The 19162-nt window shown below is 33.5% G+C and overlaps 1 protein-coding gene across 3 annotated transcripts in view; it reads right to left on the bottom strand.

The window, feature by feature from the left end:
* The window catches only part of Cul1 (Cullin 1), a 93414-nt gene that overhangs the window by 16462 nt on the left and 57790 nt on the right, over positions 1–19162 (bottom strand). For 2 of the 3 annotated variants that reach the window (XM_023170896.2, XM_023170895.2), the window contains exons 10-11: positions 17728–18122; positions 17295–17514 (exon numbers count right to left, since the gene is read on the bottom strand). In XM_023170896.2, the coding sequence (XP_023026664.2) occupies positions 17295–17514; positions 17728–18122 (615 nt within the window). The remainder of the gene's footprint in view (positions 1–17294; positions 17515–17727; positions 18123–19162) is intronic. The other variant, XM_023170897.2, reaches the window with a different exon arrangement.

The following is a 19162-nucleotide window of genomic DNA, read 5'->3' as shown; positions in this document are numbered from 1 at the left end:
AAATATCAGTACACATATTTTGATCAAAATACGGTAAGGAAAAATATCTCACAGAAGGTGAATTAACCAAGGTGGTGGAGTTAAAGGCCAATCTTCTATCTGATCTGAGTTTAAATTTACTGATTAATTTGTGAATGATATATGGTTGATAACCATTGTTGACAGCAATCTGTTTTAAAGTATTTAATTCTAAATTAAAATTGGAGGGAGATAAGGGAGTGTTCAACAATCTGTTAACATAACAATTGAAGGAAGCCAATTTATGTTGCATGGGGTGAAATGAATTGAAAGGAATGACATGATCAGTCTGGGTTGGTTTTCTGTAAATGGAAAAATCTAATTTGTTGTAAGTTTTCGTTATAGTCAGATCTAAAAAGTTTAATTTATTGTCTTGTTCTATTTCAAGTGTAAATTTGATTTTGGGATGCAAGTTATTTAAGGAGTTAAGGATATCATGTGCTACAATAGAGTTGCCATCTATGAAAACCAAGCAGTCATCAACATATCTGTGCCAACTGAGAATATTATCAATTTTATTAATTATGAATGAATTTTCTAAATTTTCCATGAAAATGTCAGCCAAGAAAGGTGAAAGAGGGTTACCCATTGCTAGGCCATCAGGTTGACTGTAAAATTTATTGTTAAAGACAAAAAAATCTTGGGAAATGCAAAATTTAAGTAAAGTTAATATATCTATTTTGGTGGAGTCTGAAGTTAAGTGTTGAGAAAGCAAGTTAGAAACTAAAGGTAGGGTTTCAGATTTTGGGACAGAAGTGAACAGGTTGCTAACATCAAAGGATATCATGAGGGTGTTGGAATTAGGTTGAAAGTTTTTGATTTTATTAATTAAATCTAAAGTGTTACTTACTGAATTGGCAGGTTTGTAGTTGGTTACATGTTTTATCACTTGTAAGACAAATGTTGACAAGATAGAGACAGGAGTATTGTAAAAGCTTACCACTGGTCTGATTGGAGTACCATCTTTATGTATCTTCGGGAGACCGTATAATCTTGGAATTTGTGGATTGCTAGGGATTAAATTGTGAGTTTTATTGAATTCAAAGAAAAGGTTTTCACAAGTTTTTATATAACTTCGAGTTTTTGAAATAAATTTGTTGATAGGATTTGAATTTAAAGAAATGAAATTGTTGGAGCTTAAAAAGTCTTCAACTTTGTTAACATAGTCAATTTTATCAAGAATTACAAGGCAATTACCTTTGTCTGCTTTTGTTAAAATGAGATTATAATTGGAAATTTTTTTAAGTAATTTATGTAAGGAAATATTCAAATTCCTATGACTAGACTTATTCAAGTATGAAGGAGTTTCTTTGAGAGAAAGTTGATATTTTGTAATAGTAAACTGACAGAAATTTCTAATTTTCTGTTTAATCTTATTATTTTTGGAAAGATTGTCAATCAAGACATCTAGTTCAATGGAAAAGGAAGTGAGATCTTTCTCAGACCGGTCTGAATTCAAAGAGAATTTAAGACCTAAAGATAGAAGAGCTATCTCGTCATCATTGAAAGAAGCACTAGAAAGATTTTTAATACGTTCGTGAAATTTGAATTCTGAAAACTTTTCAACTGAAGGTTGAGAGTTAAGTTGGTTCCTAGTGAGAATAAGGGAGTTGAGTTTCTTACTTACTTTTTTAAATTTTAAATTACTTTGATAAGCCACTTGGTCTGAAATATCATTGAATAAATTTTGTAACAAATGAAAATTGTGAGATATTTTTCCTTACCGTATTTTGATCAAAATATGTGTACTGATATTTCCAAATTTATAGAAAATACCATACCTGGTACAAAAATTTCCTTTAAATCTCAAAACAACTTAAGTAACTTTTTAGTAAATTCTAAAGATAAAATCAACAAATTGAACTGTAGCGGAGTCTACAAGCTTAACTGTTCTGATTGTTCGGCATCTTACATTGGTAGAACCTGTAGACCTCTTTTCACTCGTATTAATGAACATATAAAAAAACCTGATAAATCTGCTTTTGGCCATCACATAAAATTTCACAACCACAACTTTAGTCCCAATAGAAATTCCAAAATATTACATAAAATAGATAATAAAAATTTCCTTAGACTTGACTTGTTTGAAGAGTTGGAGATTTCTAAAGAACTTTCCAACAATGATCATTGTCTAAATACTCAAGTAAACTTGAACAGAGATTTCCTTCCCCTTCATAAGAGGATTATGAATTATTAATTAATCACAGTTTATTAATATAATTTATTCAATATTTTTCCTCTACATATTCAATCAAACCCATAATGGACCACTCCTCAAGTTGGTACCATTATTTTAACATGACACTTGACACATTCTGTCTCAAGTTGTCCTTCTTCATAAAATACTTTGACTGAACCACATGGCCTGAATCCAAAAAATGTATTTTTTGGCTATAAGCCTATTTTATTTTATATAATTTTAAATATTACAATGTACAATTCACTTATCATGATACTTCCTGTTGCCTGACAAGTAAGTAATCTCAAACAATTTTCCAAAAAAAAAAAAAAAATTTTTTAACCTTAAAATTTCACAACTTCAATTTCACTAAATTCCCTTTTCAACTAGATCACTTACTTTCAGGTGAGCACTGATGATGACAAAAGTCGAAAGCGCTTTGCAAGAATTTTAATATATTATACACTTTAATACAAAACCTCTTCGATTCATTAATTGAAATAAGTGTATTCAGCTTTTCCAAATCCTTTTATTGATCTACAGTATGGTAGCCCCAGCTGATTTCTATAGGAAGTTATCAATTCGAAGAAGTCTATTACAAATTGACATATGGTTTTTAAATAATTGTTTGAGAGAAGATGTCATTCCGAAGTTTGCCAGAACCACAATGCCAACCAATATACCACCTCAATTGAAACACTCCACTGAGAGAAAAATCATCAGAAGTGCTGTTTGCAAACACTATGCCAAACTAGACCGTACTAATGTGGACTTGAAAATTTGTTATGACAATCTTATCTCTAATAATTTTCATTTGTTACAAAATTTATTCAATGATATTTCAGACCAAGTGGCTTATCAAAGTAATTTAAAATTTAAAAAAGTAAGTAAGAAACTCAACTCCCTTATTCTCACTAGGAACCAACTTAACTCTCAACCTTCAGTTGAAAAGTTTTCAGAATTCAAATTTCACGAACGTATTAAAAATCTTTCTAGTGCTTCTTTCAATGATGACGAGATAGCTCTTCTATCTTTAGGTCTTAAATTCTCTTTGAATTCAGACCGGTCTGAGAAAGATCTCACTTCCTTTTCCATTGAACTAGATGTCTTGATTGACAATCTTTCCAAAAATAATAAGATTAAACAGAAAATTAGAAATTTCTGTCAGTTTACTATTACAAAATATCAACTTTCTCTCAAAGAAACTCCTTCATACTTGAATAAGTCTAGTCATAGGAATTTGAATATTTCCTTACATAAATTACTTAAAAAAATTTCCAATTATAATCTCATTTTAACAAAAGCAGACAAAGGTAATTGCCTTGTAATTCTTGATAAAATTGACTATGTTAACAAAGTTGAAGACTTTTTAAGCTCCAACAATTTCATTTCTTTAAATTCAAATCCTATCAACAAATTTATTTCAAAAACTCGAAGTTATATAAAAACTTGTGAAAACCTTTTCTTTGAATTCAATAAAACTCACAATTTAATCCCTAGCAATCCACAAATTCCAAGATTATACGGTCTCCCGAAGATACATAAAGATGGTACTCCAATCAGACCAGTGGTAAGCTTTTACAATACTCCTGTCTCTATCTTGTCAACATTTGTCTTACAAGTGATAAAACATGTAACCAACTACAAACCTGCCAATTCAGTAAGTAACACTTTAGATTTAATTAATAAAATCAAAAACTTTCAACCTAATTCCAACACCCTCATGATATCCTTTGATGTTAGCAACCTGTTCACTTCTGTCCCAAAATCTGAAACCCTACCTTTAGTTTCTAACTTGCTTTCTCAACACTTAACTTCAGACTCCACCAAAATAGATATATTAACTTTACTTAAATTTTGCATTTCCCAAGATTTTTTTGTCTTTAACAATAAATTTTACAGTCAACCTGATGGCCTAGCAATGGGTAACCCTCTTTCACCTTTCTTGGCTGACATTTTCATGGAAAATTTAGAAAATTCATTCATAATTAATAAAATTGATAATATTCTCAGTTGGCACAGATATGTTGATGACTGCTTGGTTTTCATAGATGGCAACTCTATTGTAGCACATGATATCCTTAACTCCTTAAATAACTTGCATCCCAAAATCAAATTTACACTTGAAATAGAACAAGACAATAAATTAAACTTTTTAGATCTGACTATAACGAAAACTTACAACAAATTAGATTTTTCCATTTACAGAAAACCAACCCAGACTGATCATGTCATTCCTTTCAATTCATTTCACCCCATGCAACATAAATTGGCTTCCTTCAATTGTTATGTTAACAGATTGTTGAACACTCCCTTATCTCCCTCCAATTTTAATTTAGAATTAAATACTTTAAAACAGATTGCTGTCAACAATGGTTATCAACCATATATCATTCACAAATTAATCAGTAAATTTAAACTCAGATCAGATAGAAGATTGGCCTTTAACTCCACCACCTTGGTTAATTCACCTTCTGTGAGATATTTTTCCTTACCGTATTTTGATCAAAATATGTGTACTGATATTTCCAAATTTATAGAAAATACCATACCTGGTACAAAAATTTCCTTTAAATCTCAAAACAACTTAAGTAACTTTTTAGTAAATTCTAAAGATAAAATCAACAAATTGAACTGTAGCGGAGTCTACAAGCTTAACTGTTCTGATTGTTCGGCATCTTACATTGGTAGAACCTGTAGACCTCTTTTCACTCGTATTAATGAACATATAAAAAAACCTGATAAATCTGCTTTTGGCCATCACATAAAATTTCACAACCACAACTTTAGTCCCAATAGAAATTCCAAAATATTACATAAAATAGATAATAAAAATTTCCTTAGACTTGACTTGTTTGAAGAGTTGGAGATTTCTAAAGAACTTTCCAACAATGATCATTGTCTAAATACTCAAGTAAACTTGAACAGAGATTTCCTTCCCCTTCATAAGAGGATTATGAATTATTAATTAATCACAGTTTATTAATATAATTTATTCAATATTTTTCCTCTACATATTCAATCAAACCCATAATGGACCACTCCTCAAGTTGGTACCATTATTTTAACATGACACTTGACACATTCTGTCTCAAGTTGTCCTTCTTCATAAAATACTTTGACTGAACCACATGGCCTGAATCCAAAAAATGTATTTTTTGGCTATAAGCCTATTTTATTTTATATAATTTTAAATATTACAATGTACAATTCACTTATCATGATACTTCCTGTTGCCTGACAAGTAAGTAATCTCAAACAATTTTCCAAAAAAAAAAAAAAAATTTTTTAACCTTAAAATTTCACAACTTCAATTTCACTAAATTCCCTTTTCAACTAGATCACTTACTTTCAGGTGAGCACTGATGATGACAAAAGTCGAAAGCGCTTTGCAAGAATTTTAATATATTATACACTTTAATACAAAACCTCTTCGATTCATTAAATAATAGGGTTTGACTTTGATGTTTCTAAAATTGACTTTCAATTTTTCACATTCAATGACATTTTGTTATTGTACAAGTCAATAAATTTTTGGCGAAAAATGGCTTTCACGAATGATGGAAAAAAAGATATGATTCAAATTTATAATACGACAGAAACAGTGTTAGATAATCGGAAATGTACATAAACTTGTATTCCGAAAGACGACAACCACATCGAACTATGTTCAAGTTATTGGATCAAAATCTCACCGAGTTTGGTTTGTTTGAAAAGCCAATAAAAAATACGGTGACAGAATCAACAATCAAAATTTGATAAATGAGGTGTGTATGACGTAAACTAGACATTGTGTCCTTTTCACACACACACTCTGTATACCGGGATGGTAGCCATGTTTTTTTCTTTAACACAAGCAGCCATGTTTTTTTCCTTAAAGCTGCACACCCTCGATACCTCCATGGCAGCCATGTTTTTTATTTAACGCTACACACACCTTATATACATCGATGGCAGCCATTTTTTTCTTTAACGAAGTAGGCATGTTTTTTTTCTTCAACGCTGCACACACCTTGTATACCATTTGATTGATGTGTTTTGAAACAACACCCTGTACACTCAAATATTATTGTTTTAATATAATTTCAAACGCACTTAAATCGCTCTCTCAAACAGCGATAACGCCACCACAAACACTAATAAGCCACTTCCTTTCCAGCTCCTTCATGGTACAACTCATCGTTCTACTTCAACAATAAAAACATCAACGACATGTTAGCAGTGAAGGACTCACTCACACGTCACAGCTTACTCCTAACCTTAATTTATGTGCCGCATTCTGTGACCACTCCCAAGGGTTGCTCTTCGCGGCCATCCACCTAGCCGTCGACCTTATCATCGACAGTATGCTCCCGCCGTTTGAGATAGATGCGGCTTAGTGCTCTTCTGACATGTTGCAACATCTTCGTTTTTTTTGTTACAACTCATTCAAAGTTTTTCCTATGGCTCTTCCGTTTTTGGTTTTTGTTTTCCAGTTGTGTGTTGTGGAATTGGCCACGATGGTAGTGCGCCCGACTCACGATCGGAAGATCGTGGGTTCGATTTCCGCCTCGACCAGATATTTTTCTCGAGAGAATTTATTTGGTTGAAGCTGGAATTATTCTGCAACCGTGTTAGGAATCACACGTTTAAAGGTAAGACCTCGTTAGTCCTTACCTCGCACAAGTTCTCAACTTTTGAGAGTTGTCGTTCGTATGGGGGCGATAGCTGATTAACGGAAAAACAGATTTTTTAAACAGTTATTAGATATTCATGAGTGAACATTATATGGCCGAAGCGAAGTCTGGTGATAACTTCTGACATAAGTTAAAGTTTTGTAAAGTGTTAATACGATCTGTTTTATTTCAGCTAGTTTGGAGGATTGTTGGGACCACACGTGTTACCACGTATCAAGCACTTTGATGAACACTTTGAGGTCGATGGGTGTTGTTCTTGTCTCTGCCATGGCATCTGCTTGTAGCGCAGCTTCTTTCGCACTTTGATCGGCTTTTTCGTTCCCACTAATGCCGATATGAGATGGAACCCATATTATACCTAACTGCTTTTGTCTTTGTTTTACGTGAAAGAGCTCACATTTGATAAGTTTAACGATGGGGTGATGGGTATATATTTTTCGTATGGACTGGTTGGAGCTCGTCAAATATCATTCCGAGAAACTTAATATTTTTTGTGAATTCGAGTACTGATTCGCCCATTTTCGGTGTACGTTCATCCTGGACTTTTTTCTTCAAGAATAGTATGCATTCAGTTTTCTCGTTGGAAAACGTAAATCCTGTCTCGTTGGAGCACTTTTGAAGGTTGTTCAAAGCATTCTGCAGTAATCGTGTCAAGGTTTCACAATTTTTTCCTTTTACAAATAGGATCAACTCGTGTGCAAATAGTCGAACTTGTATGGGCGTTTCAATGCAGGCTGCGATATCGTTGATTAGTGTTGGGTTCAATACTGAGCGTTAAGGAATTCCATTTTCTTGTGTTCTGCAACTGGGTAATTCACCCAAGGTGATCCTGGCAAGATTACATCCTTTGGTTTCGTCCAATCTCTTTAAAATACTCCGTTGGGTCTCACCTGAAAGAGTCTACTGGATAGGAAGTTGGAAACAAAGTGGAAAGTGTTGCCTTTATATCCCAAGTAATATAAGCTGCAAGCTGTATCAAAAGCCTTATTCAAGTCTAAAAATATAACGATACATTTTGGTTTATTTATAAATGACCTATGGATTTCAGTTTTGAGATCCCCGATATTGTCTAAACAGATCTTTGTCCTCTAAACCCGCTCTGTTCAGATATTATTTGGTTATTTTTTTCCAGGCTTCATGTAAGTCTTTTATTAATTATTTTCTTTAGGAGTTTGCATAAAGAACATGTTAAGGAAATCGGTCTATAGGAATTTGCTTTTAGTGGGTTTTTATTTTGTTTTTTGATAGGGATGACAATGGCACGTTTCCAAATATCTATTTCATCGTCTTGGTGAGCAAAAAGGGGTGTTGCTTCCTCTTTTTTTTTTTTACTAGAGTATTCACACTATCTGTCCGCTAGATGTTCTGCTATTTCCTCGCTGGATGTGATGATATTTCTGTTGTTTTTAAGGCCTTTACTGAATGATGCGTTTTGATCCCTGAAATGCTCCTTACTTCCTTACTATTTTCCATACAGATGTCATTGTGGTGTTACTGTTTATATTTTGAACGTACCGTTTCCATGACTCTTGTGTGATCTAGTTTGTAATATAGCGAGCTTGAGCCCTCGTCTTCTTGAATTCAAGAAATGGCTCTTCTGTTTTGATCCTTTTATGGCGGTTTACAGCAGTTTTATTCGCTTTTATGGCATTCTTACACTCTTCGTTCCACCACGGTACAGACTTATGTTGCTTCGTAATGGTAGTTTTACCAACAACTTTTTTCGCAGCATTCAGTATTACTTTGTTAAAAGATTCCAAAGTTGCGTCATAGTCTTCTTCAATACTGACCTCGGTTATGTTGTTTTAGATGGTATTCGAGAAGGTTATCCATTCTGCTGTTTTTATTTTCCATTTTGAGAGGGGTTTGGTATGATTTTCCAATTTTGTGATATGAATTGATGATTAAAGGAAAGTGATCGCTTCCTCATAAGTCGTCAAGAACATTCCATTGCAATTGGGCTGTTAGAAGTGGATCACATAGGGAGAGGTCTATGGCAGAAAGGGTGCCGTTACATGCATTGAATCTCGTTTTCTGGGCAGAGTTCAGAAGAGAAAACTTGAAATTATTGATAGTGCTCTCGAATTGACGACCCCTTGGATTAATTGTATCAGAGCCCCACATTATACTATGTACGTTGAGGTCATCCATTATAATACCTGGAGATGGTATTTGTTAGATCAAGGAGTGTAATTGTTTGGTGGTATGTAAATGTTACATACATTCAATTTCACTTAAGCTGGTGTGGATAGAGCTATAGCTTCAAGAGTGGTCGTAAGAGGTATATTTGCAATTTCTAAGTCCTTATGAACGTATATAGCCACTCCGTCGCTGGCTCTTTCCTGGTTGGGCCTGTTTTTGAAGAGTGAGCTATAGTTTTTGAGTTTGTACTCTTTTTGTCGTGAAAGTGTTTCTTGAAGGCATATTAGTTCTGGTGGATATTCTGCTACAAGGAGTTGTAGCATATTTAAATGGATAAAATATCCATTCAGAGTCAATTGTCATATATTGAAGATGACAAAAATGGAAAAATAAAAAAGATAGCAGGTATTACGTATCTTGCGAAGAACCGCAGCCTGGGTCATACGATTTGCTTTCTTGTTGCTTAGCCACCTTTTTTGTAGTTTCGTGCATTTTACTTTCATTGATCGATCTGTGATGTGACAGTGCATGTCTGAGAGAAGATTGAGAAGGGAGACAACATCATTGATATGTTCTTTCGTAATACTATAAGGATCAGGTGACCCAAACGTGTTTTCGAAAAGGCTTATTAGCTGTTCTATATTGAGTACTGCTGGTGGGCAGAAGTTGTCAAAAAATGATTTTGTAGGTTCTAAGAGTTCGCGAATATCTGAGAGACTTACTGATGTTGATCTTATCTTTTTGTGCATAGTGCTATCTGGTTTGATAAAATGGGAGAAGGTGATTTGAGGTGGGAGTTCAGCGTCAGGAGCATTTTGATGTGGTTGGAGGCTGCTCAGTGGTTAATACGGGTTGTTTTTCTGTTGTTGATTGCTTGAGGGTCGTGAGACAATCAAGTTCCATCGTTGAAATGTGTGAAGAGGTGCCAACGGAGGTTTGTTCTTGAATTTGATTATCAGAATTTAGTTTTTGATTTAAATTTGTATATTCAGAGGCTATATGTACAGTTTATTACATTTAAAGCAGTTCTGATTACCATCTTTGGAAAGAAAGATTCTAAAAGTAACATCATCATGATCAATAGGTATTGATTCTCGAATAATTATATTTTCATGAAGTGAATTATATACTTGCCATCTGAAACTCAGAATATGACCGTACTCTGGATCGGGTGCACCAATTCTTAGGAATATAATGTGGGAAGTTAATCTTAATCCAAGATTCTCTAAATTATTAACGAGGAGGGAGTGCGGTATGGTTGAGCTCACATTTGATATCACAAGGCGTTCAGCAGGAGTTATGAGTTGCTTTGCTGTAAGAGTTTCTCTTCATACGACAATGGTTCCATTTTCGTTTATAAATGTATCAACTATGTCTTTACTCGAGAGATATATGCATATTCTGTTGTTGGATATGCGGAACGAAAATATGATATTTTTTGGTTGAACAATAGGACCTAATTGAAGTAAATATTCTTGGAGTTTTGTGCCTACAAGAGAGTTGAAAATGATTGCTTGGTCTTTGGAAGGATAGCTCAATGCTGTTGAGTATAACCTTGTAGAGGTTTTAGTTGTTGGGTCATTCTGGGTATTTATGGGATTTGAGACACTCGATATGGATTCAGTCATGTTGTATCAGGTCGTCGCTTTTGCCTCATTTGAGGGCTGAGTGCGGTCCTGGTGGTCGCTTCGATAAAGTACACAATGCACGCCGTATGTATCGTGTCATCACAGTTGACTCCAGATACTGAAGTTATAATAATTAATATATAATTATTGTCGTGTCCACACCGTGTGGACACTCTTCTGTAACCTTTGATCCTTTCTGGGATTTGTCACTCCCCATACCACAAAGAACTGTCCAATTGACTATCACAATGCTTGGAATTATTCACAAGAGAGGAAACTTTAGATGGACATGAAAAATCAACGTGTTCGAGTTGCAAGGAAAGAAGAAAATGCACAAAATCTTCATCAATCCATTAGTTTCCCCATATTTTAGACATTCATTTTGAAAGATTCTATCTAACAGAAAGATTTAGAGGCAAGTTAAATGTTGCCATCGAATTTCCTCTAGATGGATTAGATATGAACAGTTATGCAGCAGACAATGTGACTCCTTGTCGTTATAATTTATATGCACTTTCGAATGTGGGTCTACTTACAGCGGACACTATACAGCATTCTGCAGAGATCCCTATACTGGCACGTGGCACAAATTCTATGATTCACAAGTATCACCAATTTCACGAAAATCGCTTGTGAGTGGAGATGCATACATCCTCTTTTATGAAAAGGAGAAAACGAGTTCAAACCTTTGAGCGTTTTGAAAAGTTATTTTTGAATTGTTAATTTTAATGTTATGATGAATTATTAAAATGAATAAATTTTTATCTTTAATGAAATATTATCATATATATTTTTGAGAAATTCTATGAATGTTGTTTTTTTTATGTTTTCATTGAAAGTTATTTTATTTTCATTGCTTGAAGTTAATAATATTGGTCTAATATTATCTTCCCTACTATATACTTTTTTCTCATTTTGTTTTATTCTATTATTTATATCTATTACTTTTTCATTAGGTTTGTCTCTAGTAATTTTATTTTCCCTATGTATTTTTTTTTGTTCAAATATTAATTTTCTTCTTTTCGTGTATTTATTCTTCCATGAACTTGGTCCATATGTTCTTCTCTCTCTCCCTCTTTCTTATTAATTTTCACCTCCTGTGAAATACGTTCTACCTTTTCTTTTACAGTTTTCTTGAAATCAGCCAATTCTTGTTTAAGGTTATGGTATGTTTTTATTTTTTTCTGAATTTTTCACATTTTTGTCTGGTCATCTAATTTTTCCAATTATTTCTTCATATCTTCCTTTCTGCCTTCAATCTCTTTTTGTCTTTTTTCTCCAATTTTTCTATTTCTTCTTGTCTTTTTCTTTCCAATTTTTCCATTTCTTCTTGTCTTTTTCTTTCTAATTTTTCCATATTTTTTTCCTGCTTTCCGTATCCTCTTTTCTGATTCCATCCATCTCTTCTTTTCTGCCTCTTCTTTCCTTATTCTTCCAATTTTTCTAACAGTTGATTTATGTTCATAGGAGTCAGTCTTGATGGTTCATCTGCTCTTGTATCTCCTATTCTGTTCTGGTTGTTGATTCTTTTTGTTTTCCTGGTATCCACATTTCATAGTTTGAAAATTTATTTAATTTTTTCAAAACACGAATTCATTTATTATTATTATTAATTTTTATATCAAGTTGAGCTGAGCAATTGAGTTGAGCTATTGAGTCCCACATTAGGCGCCAATTCATTATGATTTGTTTTTTGTTGAAGAATAGTTAATTTTATTCATTATTAATGTTGTATCCTGTCAGTTAGACATTGTTTCAATTGGTTCTCCTACTGAAAAACTTGCATTATTTCTAACAGACGTTTCAATGAAAGCTTATGAATTTGACAACCAGTATTTTATTAAAGATTCTTTTGATATTTTCTCTGCACTCAATAAAATGAAATTACTAAATAATTATGTGATTGCCAGCTTAGATGTGGAATCTCTTTTCAGCAATGTCTATTTAGATGCTTGCCTCAGATCTATTGATAGAAAATGGGGACGTATCAGTCAGTTTTGTGATATCATAAAGACGAATTCTTCCAACTTATAATTTTCTTTTTAACAATACATATTTTTCGTTTATGGGTAAAATTTGAAAACAAACTTTTGGAACTCCAATGGGAGCTAAGATTAGCCCCATTTTGGCAGCATATGTCTTGGATGACCTGCTAGATTTGGTCTTACAGGTACTTCCCTTTAATCTTTTTTATAAAAAAATATGTCGATGATATCATCATCTCCCTTCCTCAAGATGGAATATCTGAGATTGTGGACATCTTCAATAGTTATGACACATACAGTTCACTATCGAAACTGAAAACAACAAACAATGGGTTCCTTTCCTTGAAACTAACGTAATCAGATCACCACATAATACTCTACTCATAGATTGGTATCGTAAGCCTATCAGTTCTGGTAGGTTTCTGAACTATTGGTCATACCATAAGCAATCAACAAAAATTAACTTGGTCAAGCAAATGAAGAACCGCTTCTATAGAGATCCTATCCTTCTTTTCAGTTAAAGAATCTACTTAAGAAGATCTTATTTAGTAAGTCAACCATTGACGTTCGAATCAACAATAACAACCAGTTGGATGGAAATCCGTTACAATCAAATTATATCATAAATGAAGCTGATCCACATCCATACTCTTCTCTTTCGATTTGAGACTAGTAAAAACATAATACAGTTTATTAAATTTTTGACATATGTTATCAATTTGGTTGTTGATGGTTAATTTGTAATCCAGCTCCATAGCAAGGAATTTTGTGCTTTCTGATGCTAAGATATCCGTGTGGCCTAAGTTGAAATGCATGTTGTTGAAGTGTTTTTGAGGACCACTGAATTGGATGAGGACCATTTTTTCTATATTATTTCTTTTTCACTACTAGTTATATATCATTCATCAAGTCGAATGTATCGTTAGCAGGTAATATAATTGTTGAATCATCTACATAAATGAAGACCTGTCCTTTGTTAATGTGCATTAGCGTATATTCTCACTGCTTTTTTGAATTCCTTCTTGCTTCCCCATAAAAACATATATCCAACTTTTCTTCATTTGAAAATTGAACCATTTTTCAATTTTACGAAAAACCAACACAAAACTGAATACATTTTCGTTAAATCTGACAGATCGATAAATTCATTATTGCATTTATTTTGACTTATTCATGGGCCTCTTTATAATACGCAATACCTTGTACTTGGCTGCACCATACTGATGATGGACCAAAAGCCCGAAACACGAGTCTATGGTTTGCCACTTTCTTGTCATCTATTTATCTTTTTATTTTAATAGCTTCCCAAATTTATGCTACTGCTGTTGTCGGTTGATTGGTCAAACCACCAACATTGACATAAAATCTTGGCAAGTTGACTTGGATGTCACACCAATAGGTGGTTGGTTCCACTTATGTCTCGCATGAGTTTCATGGAATTATTTTCCATGAAAATTTCCATCAAAATTATTTCGAATCTGAAGGGAAAATTTATAAACAAACAGATGGACTAGCGATGGGATCCCCACTATCTAGCATTATATCCGAAATATACCTGCAAACCATTGATGAGAAAATCTTAACAATAATAAAAACACATGATGAAAAAGGAGAATGGTTCAGATACGTTGACGATGGACTGTACATATCACAAAACAATGGAATAAGAATAGATCAAATAAAAAAAAGAAATTAACGAAATAAATCAAAAACTCAAAACTTAACTACCTGGACATAACCATAGGATATAACCACAACAAAACACAATTTCAAATGGCAATATACAGGAAACCTACACAAACAAGCTCTACTATACCCGCAAGTTCAAACCATCCACCACCACACGAAATGGCTGCCTATAACGCATTCATATATAGAATGTTAAGGATACCAATCAGCAATGAAGCCCAAAACAAAGAACGGAAAGTCGTATACCAAATAGCGAACGAAAACGTTTACACCCAAAAGACAATAGATAAACTAGAAAACAGAATCAAACAAAAAATACAGAACAAGGATCAAGCCACCCCAACAGACAAAACAACACAACGATGACAGCATTTACGTACGTAGGACCCCAAACACAAAAAACTAACAAACGTCTTCAAACCACTGAACATCAACATCACATACAAGCCAAACACAAAAAATAAACAACTATGAAAAAGAAGAAGACAAAGAGCAAAACGGGATATACAGTATACAATGCTCGGACTGCAACAAATTCTATATCGGCTTGTAGACTATTTAATGAGAGACATCCAGATCGTCCTCGTATTAGCTGCGGTACAGTAAATAAAATAAATAAAATATTCAATGAAACTGGTGCAGTATCAAAAATGATGTTTAAAAGTAATCCTGTACAAAGACGAAACAAGAATGATCAAATCATTTTAAATTATTTCGGAAATAATCCTAATGCCAGTATAAGGAATGCCACTTTAGATATGAATATTCCACGAGAAACTATTCGGAGATGGCTCAAGGCGAAGAATATTAAACCTTTCAATTTCACAAACTACACCTAGACGATTTGGTCTCCACAAACTTTATTGATTAGTGATTAGTCGTATTAATCACCTGAAAAAGCTAATGGTTAGCGAAACATGTTGTGATATATTTTTTCAATAAAGTTTGTGGAGATCAAATCGTTTAGGTGTAGTTTGTGAAATTACTATGGATCTTCATCAAGTAACGGCCGAATCAAAATTTTTACACACACTTCAAGAAGGCGACGAAGCAAGACGCCTGGAATATTGTTTATGGGCCCAAGGGGAATATTTAAACAATAGAAATTTCCTAAAAAATATTTTATATACCGACGAAGCCACTTTCACTACAAATGGAGTACTGTCATCACAGAATTGTCGCTATTGGGCAGCGAATAATCCTAACTGGGTAGTAAACTGTACAAGCCAGTATTCCCAAAAAATCAACGTCTGGTGTGGGATATTGAACAAACGAATTATTGGTCCTTTCTTTTTTGAGGAAAACAGAGGTTTCTAGAATTTTTAAACACAGAGTTTTGGGATGCTATTCACGAGCTGCCAATCAATGAACGATCAAATTTAATTGTCCAGTTAGATGGATGTTCAGTTCATTATGCCAGAGCCGTGAGGCGATGGCTTAACGAACATTTTCCAAACCGATGAATAGGCTGTGGTAGTCCGTTTATAGAATGGCCACCGAGATCTCCAGACCTCACAGTTTTGGATTTTTTCTCTGGGGACTTCTCACACAAAAGGTTTACAAAGACCGCTCAAGAGATAGAAATGAACTTTATGCAAGAATTCGACAGGTATATGCAGATATTAGCCCTCAAGAACTAAGGAACGTAATCAGAAACATTCGTAAGCGCTACGACACATGTATCGAAATACGTGGTGGATTAGTAAAGGCTACTAGAATACGAGTTAGAATTAATTGTTGCACTGAATCGAAACATTTCAATAATTAGTTATTAGTTTATTAGTTACGTTTATTAATATTTTTTGCTTAATTGTTAGTTGAATTGTGTGAATGTAATTCCGTTATTTTCATTAAAAATATGTACGCTATTTGTTTTTTTTTTATCTGGCGGCACTTTATTGTTGAAATCATAAAAAAAATGATATATTGTGACTGTTAGCTGTGTGAGTTTTCGAATTTTTGAGTTGTCATAACTTTGTTAATAATGAATATTTTTTCATAAAATTTTGGTCACACCTATTTAGAGGCACTCTGAATCCAGTGGAGTGGTGATTTTTTCAATAAAAAAAATTGCTAATAAAAAAATCCCGATTTTCGACTAAGAAAAAATATCGTAGTATGTATGCCCTGAAACTTCAATAAACATTTCAAATTTTGTCCCAAGGTAGACCTTTTAGTACTTGACATTTAAAAAAAAATTACTAAAATCGATTTACAACTTCAAATTTTAGGGGGGTGTTATATGTTTGTGTTGTTTCCTGCTTTCGGCAAACAAATGTTGCCCATCTTTACACTTGGCTGCACCGCGCTGATGAGGCCAATAGCCAGAAACATGTGTCCCCGGTTTGCCCCCCTTTTTTGGAGTGTTGTGCCCACGAATTGTTTCATTTTTGATTTGATTTGATGATAAAAAATTTGAATACATGAGCACTTTCTGATCATTCCCATATTGATTTCAATTTAAGAGCTACCGGTAGACAGCTGTTTCAGCCTATTGGGCATCGTCAGTACCGGGCAGGCGGTCCTCGATTGAAGACAAAATGAGAAAAAACCAGAAAAGTACTTGATAAAAATAGCTGCGTAAACGCAAGCAACTTGACAAGTTTTTATGTCAGTGTTGGTAGTTTGACCAATCCACCGACAACTGTAGTAGCAGAAATTTGGGAAGCTAACTGCATTAACTTTTCTAGATTTCATATCATTTCTAGAAACATGTGGATTCGTTTTCCAATGGCATTTCAGGTTAGCTTCCCAAATTTCACACGACAGGCAAGGGGTAAGGTGTTTTTCACCTGAACCGCTTTACAAATTATGTCAATCATTGATATTGTTCAATCTAGTTCAGTCACAAAAAACATTTATAGCTTGAGGCATTTATAACTTCATAGGCGTATTGCACCGAGTATGATGTAGGAATTTGAAAGAACAGTGCATTTTGTTTTCTTTTATGTTCTGTGTAAATAAATAAACTACTCACCTTAATGATGTGGACTCTTGGCTTAAACCTAGAAGAGAGTTGATTCAATACTTCAGCAACCAGCTGCTGATGCTTGAGTACTTTCCTCATCTTCATAATTCGAACTATTGCGGCTTGTATTAATAACTTTCTATCTTCTTCTATGTGTTTGTGAGTGGTTTCTTGTTCCATTTTCAGCTCCGTCTTCATTGGAATATTAATGTTGACGCGAAGTTTTTTACTGGAATATTTTAAATTCCTGTTGAATTTGTTTATAACTAACCATTTATTCGTTTATTTGTAATAGAGGTAATTCAAACAAAACTGGTTTAGATATATTAGATTAAACCCTATCTCCGTAAAGAGATAGATAATCAGCCTATTGATATTACATTTTTTTTTTATAATAGAAGTACACATTTAGTAGAGATTGGAAAAAAATAGTATTTCTTACTTTCTATATCCTAAATGAAGATTTATAATCGAGTTTGGACTGAGGTCATTGTCGTCATCCTCACATGAAAGAAGCTTGGCTTTCAACAGAATTTGCAAAACTTGAACAAGAAAATCGGCTTTGATCTGGGTATTGTCTTCAAGTTGGGCCACTGTCCAACTATCAGATAAATTATATTGGAGTAGTATGGCCATTTGAAATGTGCTAGCTTGTAGAGTATACCTTGAACAAAATTGGTAAATGATGGTAAAAAAAAAGTTCATCGTCATTACATACCTATTCTTGAAACAATTTGTGTTCAGTTCCCCCTTGGACATATTATAAAGCCAATTCAGTTTCCTGCCTGAATGTTGACCCGAGTAAAAGTTTGTAAAGCTATGAACACTTCGCTCCAGCTGGAAATAATAATATTGGCTTATATATTTCATTATATTCGATCCGGAATTTTCATTTAGAGTGGTGGATACATTTTTCAAATGTTTGTTTTTTCCAACAAAATTAATTTTTTGGCCTACTGCTTCATTCCAGTAGTACCACAATCCAAAAAAATAGTCTGCTTATGGTAGATACTGGATTGGACTTTTTCCTAAACTATCTCAAGTTCTTGTAATATGAAAAATTTTTAATCAAAATTCAAGTGAAGAGACATGTGAAACTCCAAAAGATATCTATATTTCAATGTTTTTTTTCAAGAATTCAATAGAAGAGATGTTTTTCAAGTAACCCAAAGGTTGGTGATATACTTTTTCAATGCCATAAATTATTGATTCATTAGATTGAGGCAGAGTATTTTTATTATTAATTGTTATGGGTTTAAATAGATACGCGCACACACCTACCCCGCCCCCTACAACAACTAGTGCAATGTACTTTAAAAATCGTTTTGTTTACAAATAATTCTGGATAATTCGTTGCAACTCCACACGTGGCAACACTGTTAAAGGAATGTCTGTTTAGTCGTTCTTTACTGTTATTTCAATCAGAGACAACCAACGAGACTGTTAAGTTAATAGGAAAAATGGTTCTGTTGTGAAGCGATCGCTTCAATCAGGTCAACTATTCATCGATCCTTTTCTGGCACGTTATCTCTTAAGGGTCTTCATCCCTGAAAAAAAAGGAGTCAGAAACGATTTTTCTTATTCTGATTGAGGAAAGATTCTATGAGTGTATAAAGGAAAAATAATAAAAAAAATATTTTTCGAATATTAGATGAATAAAAAGTATTCTCTCTCTCATTTTTGGGCATTTTTCTTCAATTCCACCATCAAAACCAACGAATATTTTGGTGTTATTCCATTTCGGTATTGAAGCCTATCATTTTCTCAGTTAAACGACTTTCTCATTTTTCTTTTTAATGTTTCCTTTTTTTGTTATTAATTTAATAAGAATGTGTTATTTATACGAATTTGATTTCCTTGCATTATGCCTTTCGAAA

The sequence above is a fragment of the Leptinotarsa decemlineata genome, unplaced genomic scaffold (genome assembly GCF_025532065.1).
Source record: "Leptinotarsa decemlineata unplaced genomic scaffold, Ldec_3_MD MMD2_tig00005453_RagTag_RagTag, whole genome shotgun sequence".
Classification (NCBI taxonomy): domain Eukaryota; kingdom Metazoa; phylum Arthropoda; class Insecta; order Coleoptera; family Chrysomelidae; genus Leptinotarsa; species Leptinotarsa decemlineata.
This window is presented reverse-complemented; position numbering and strand designations above follow the sequence as displayed.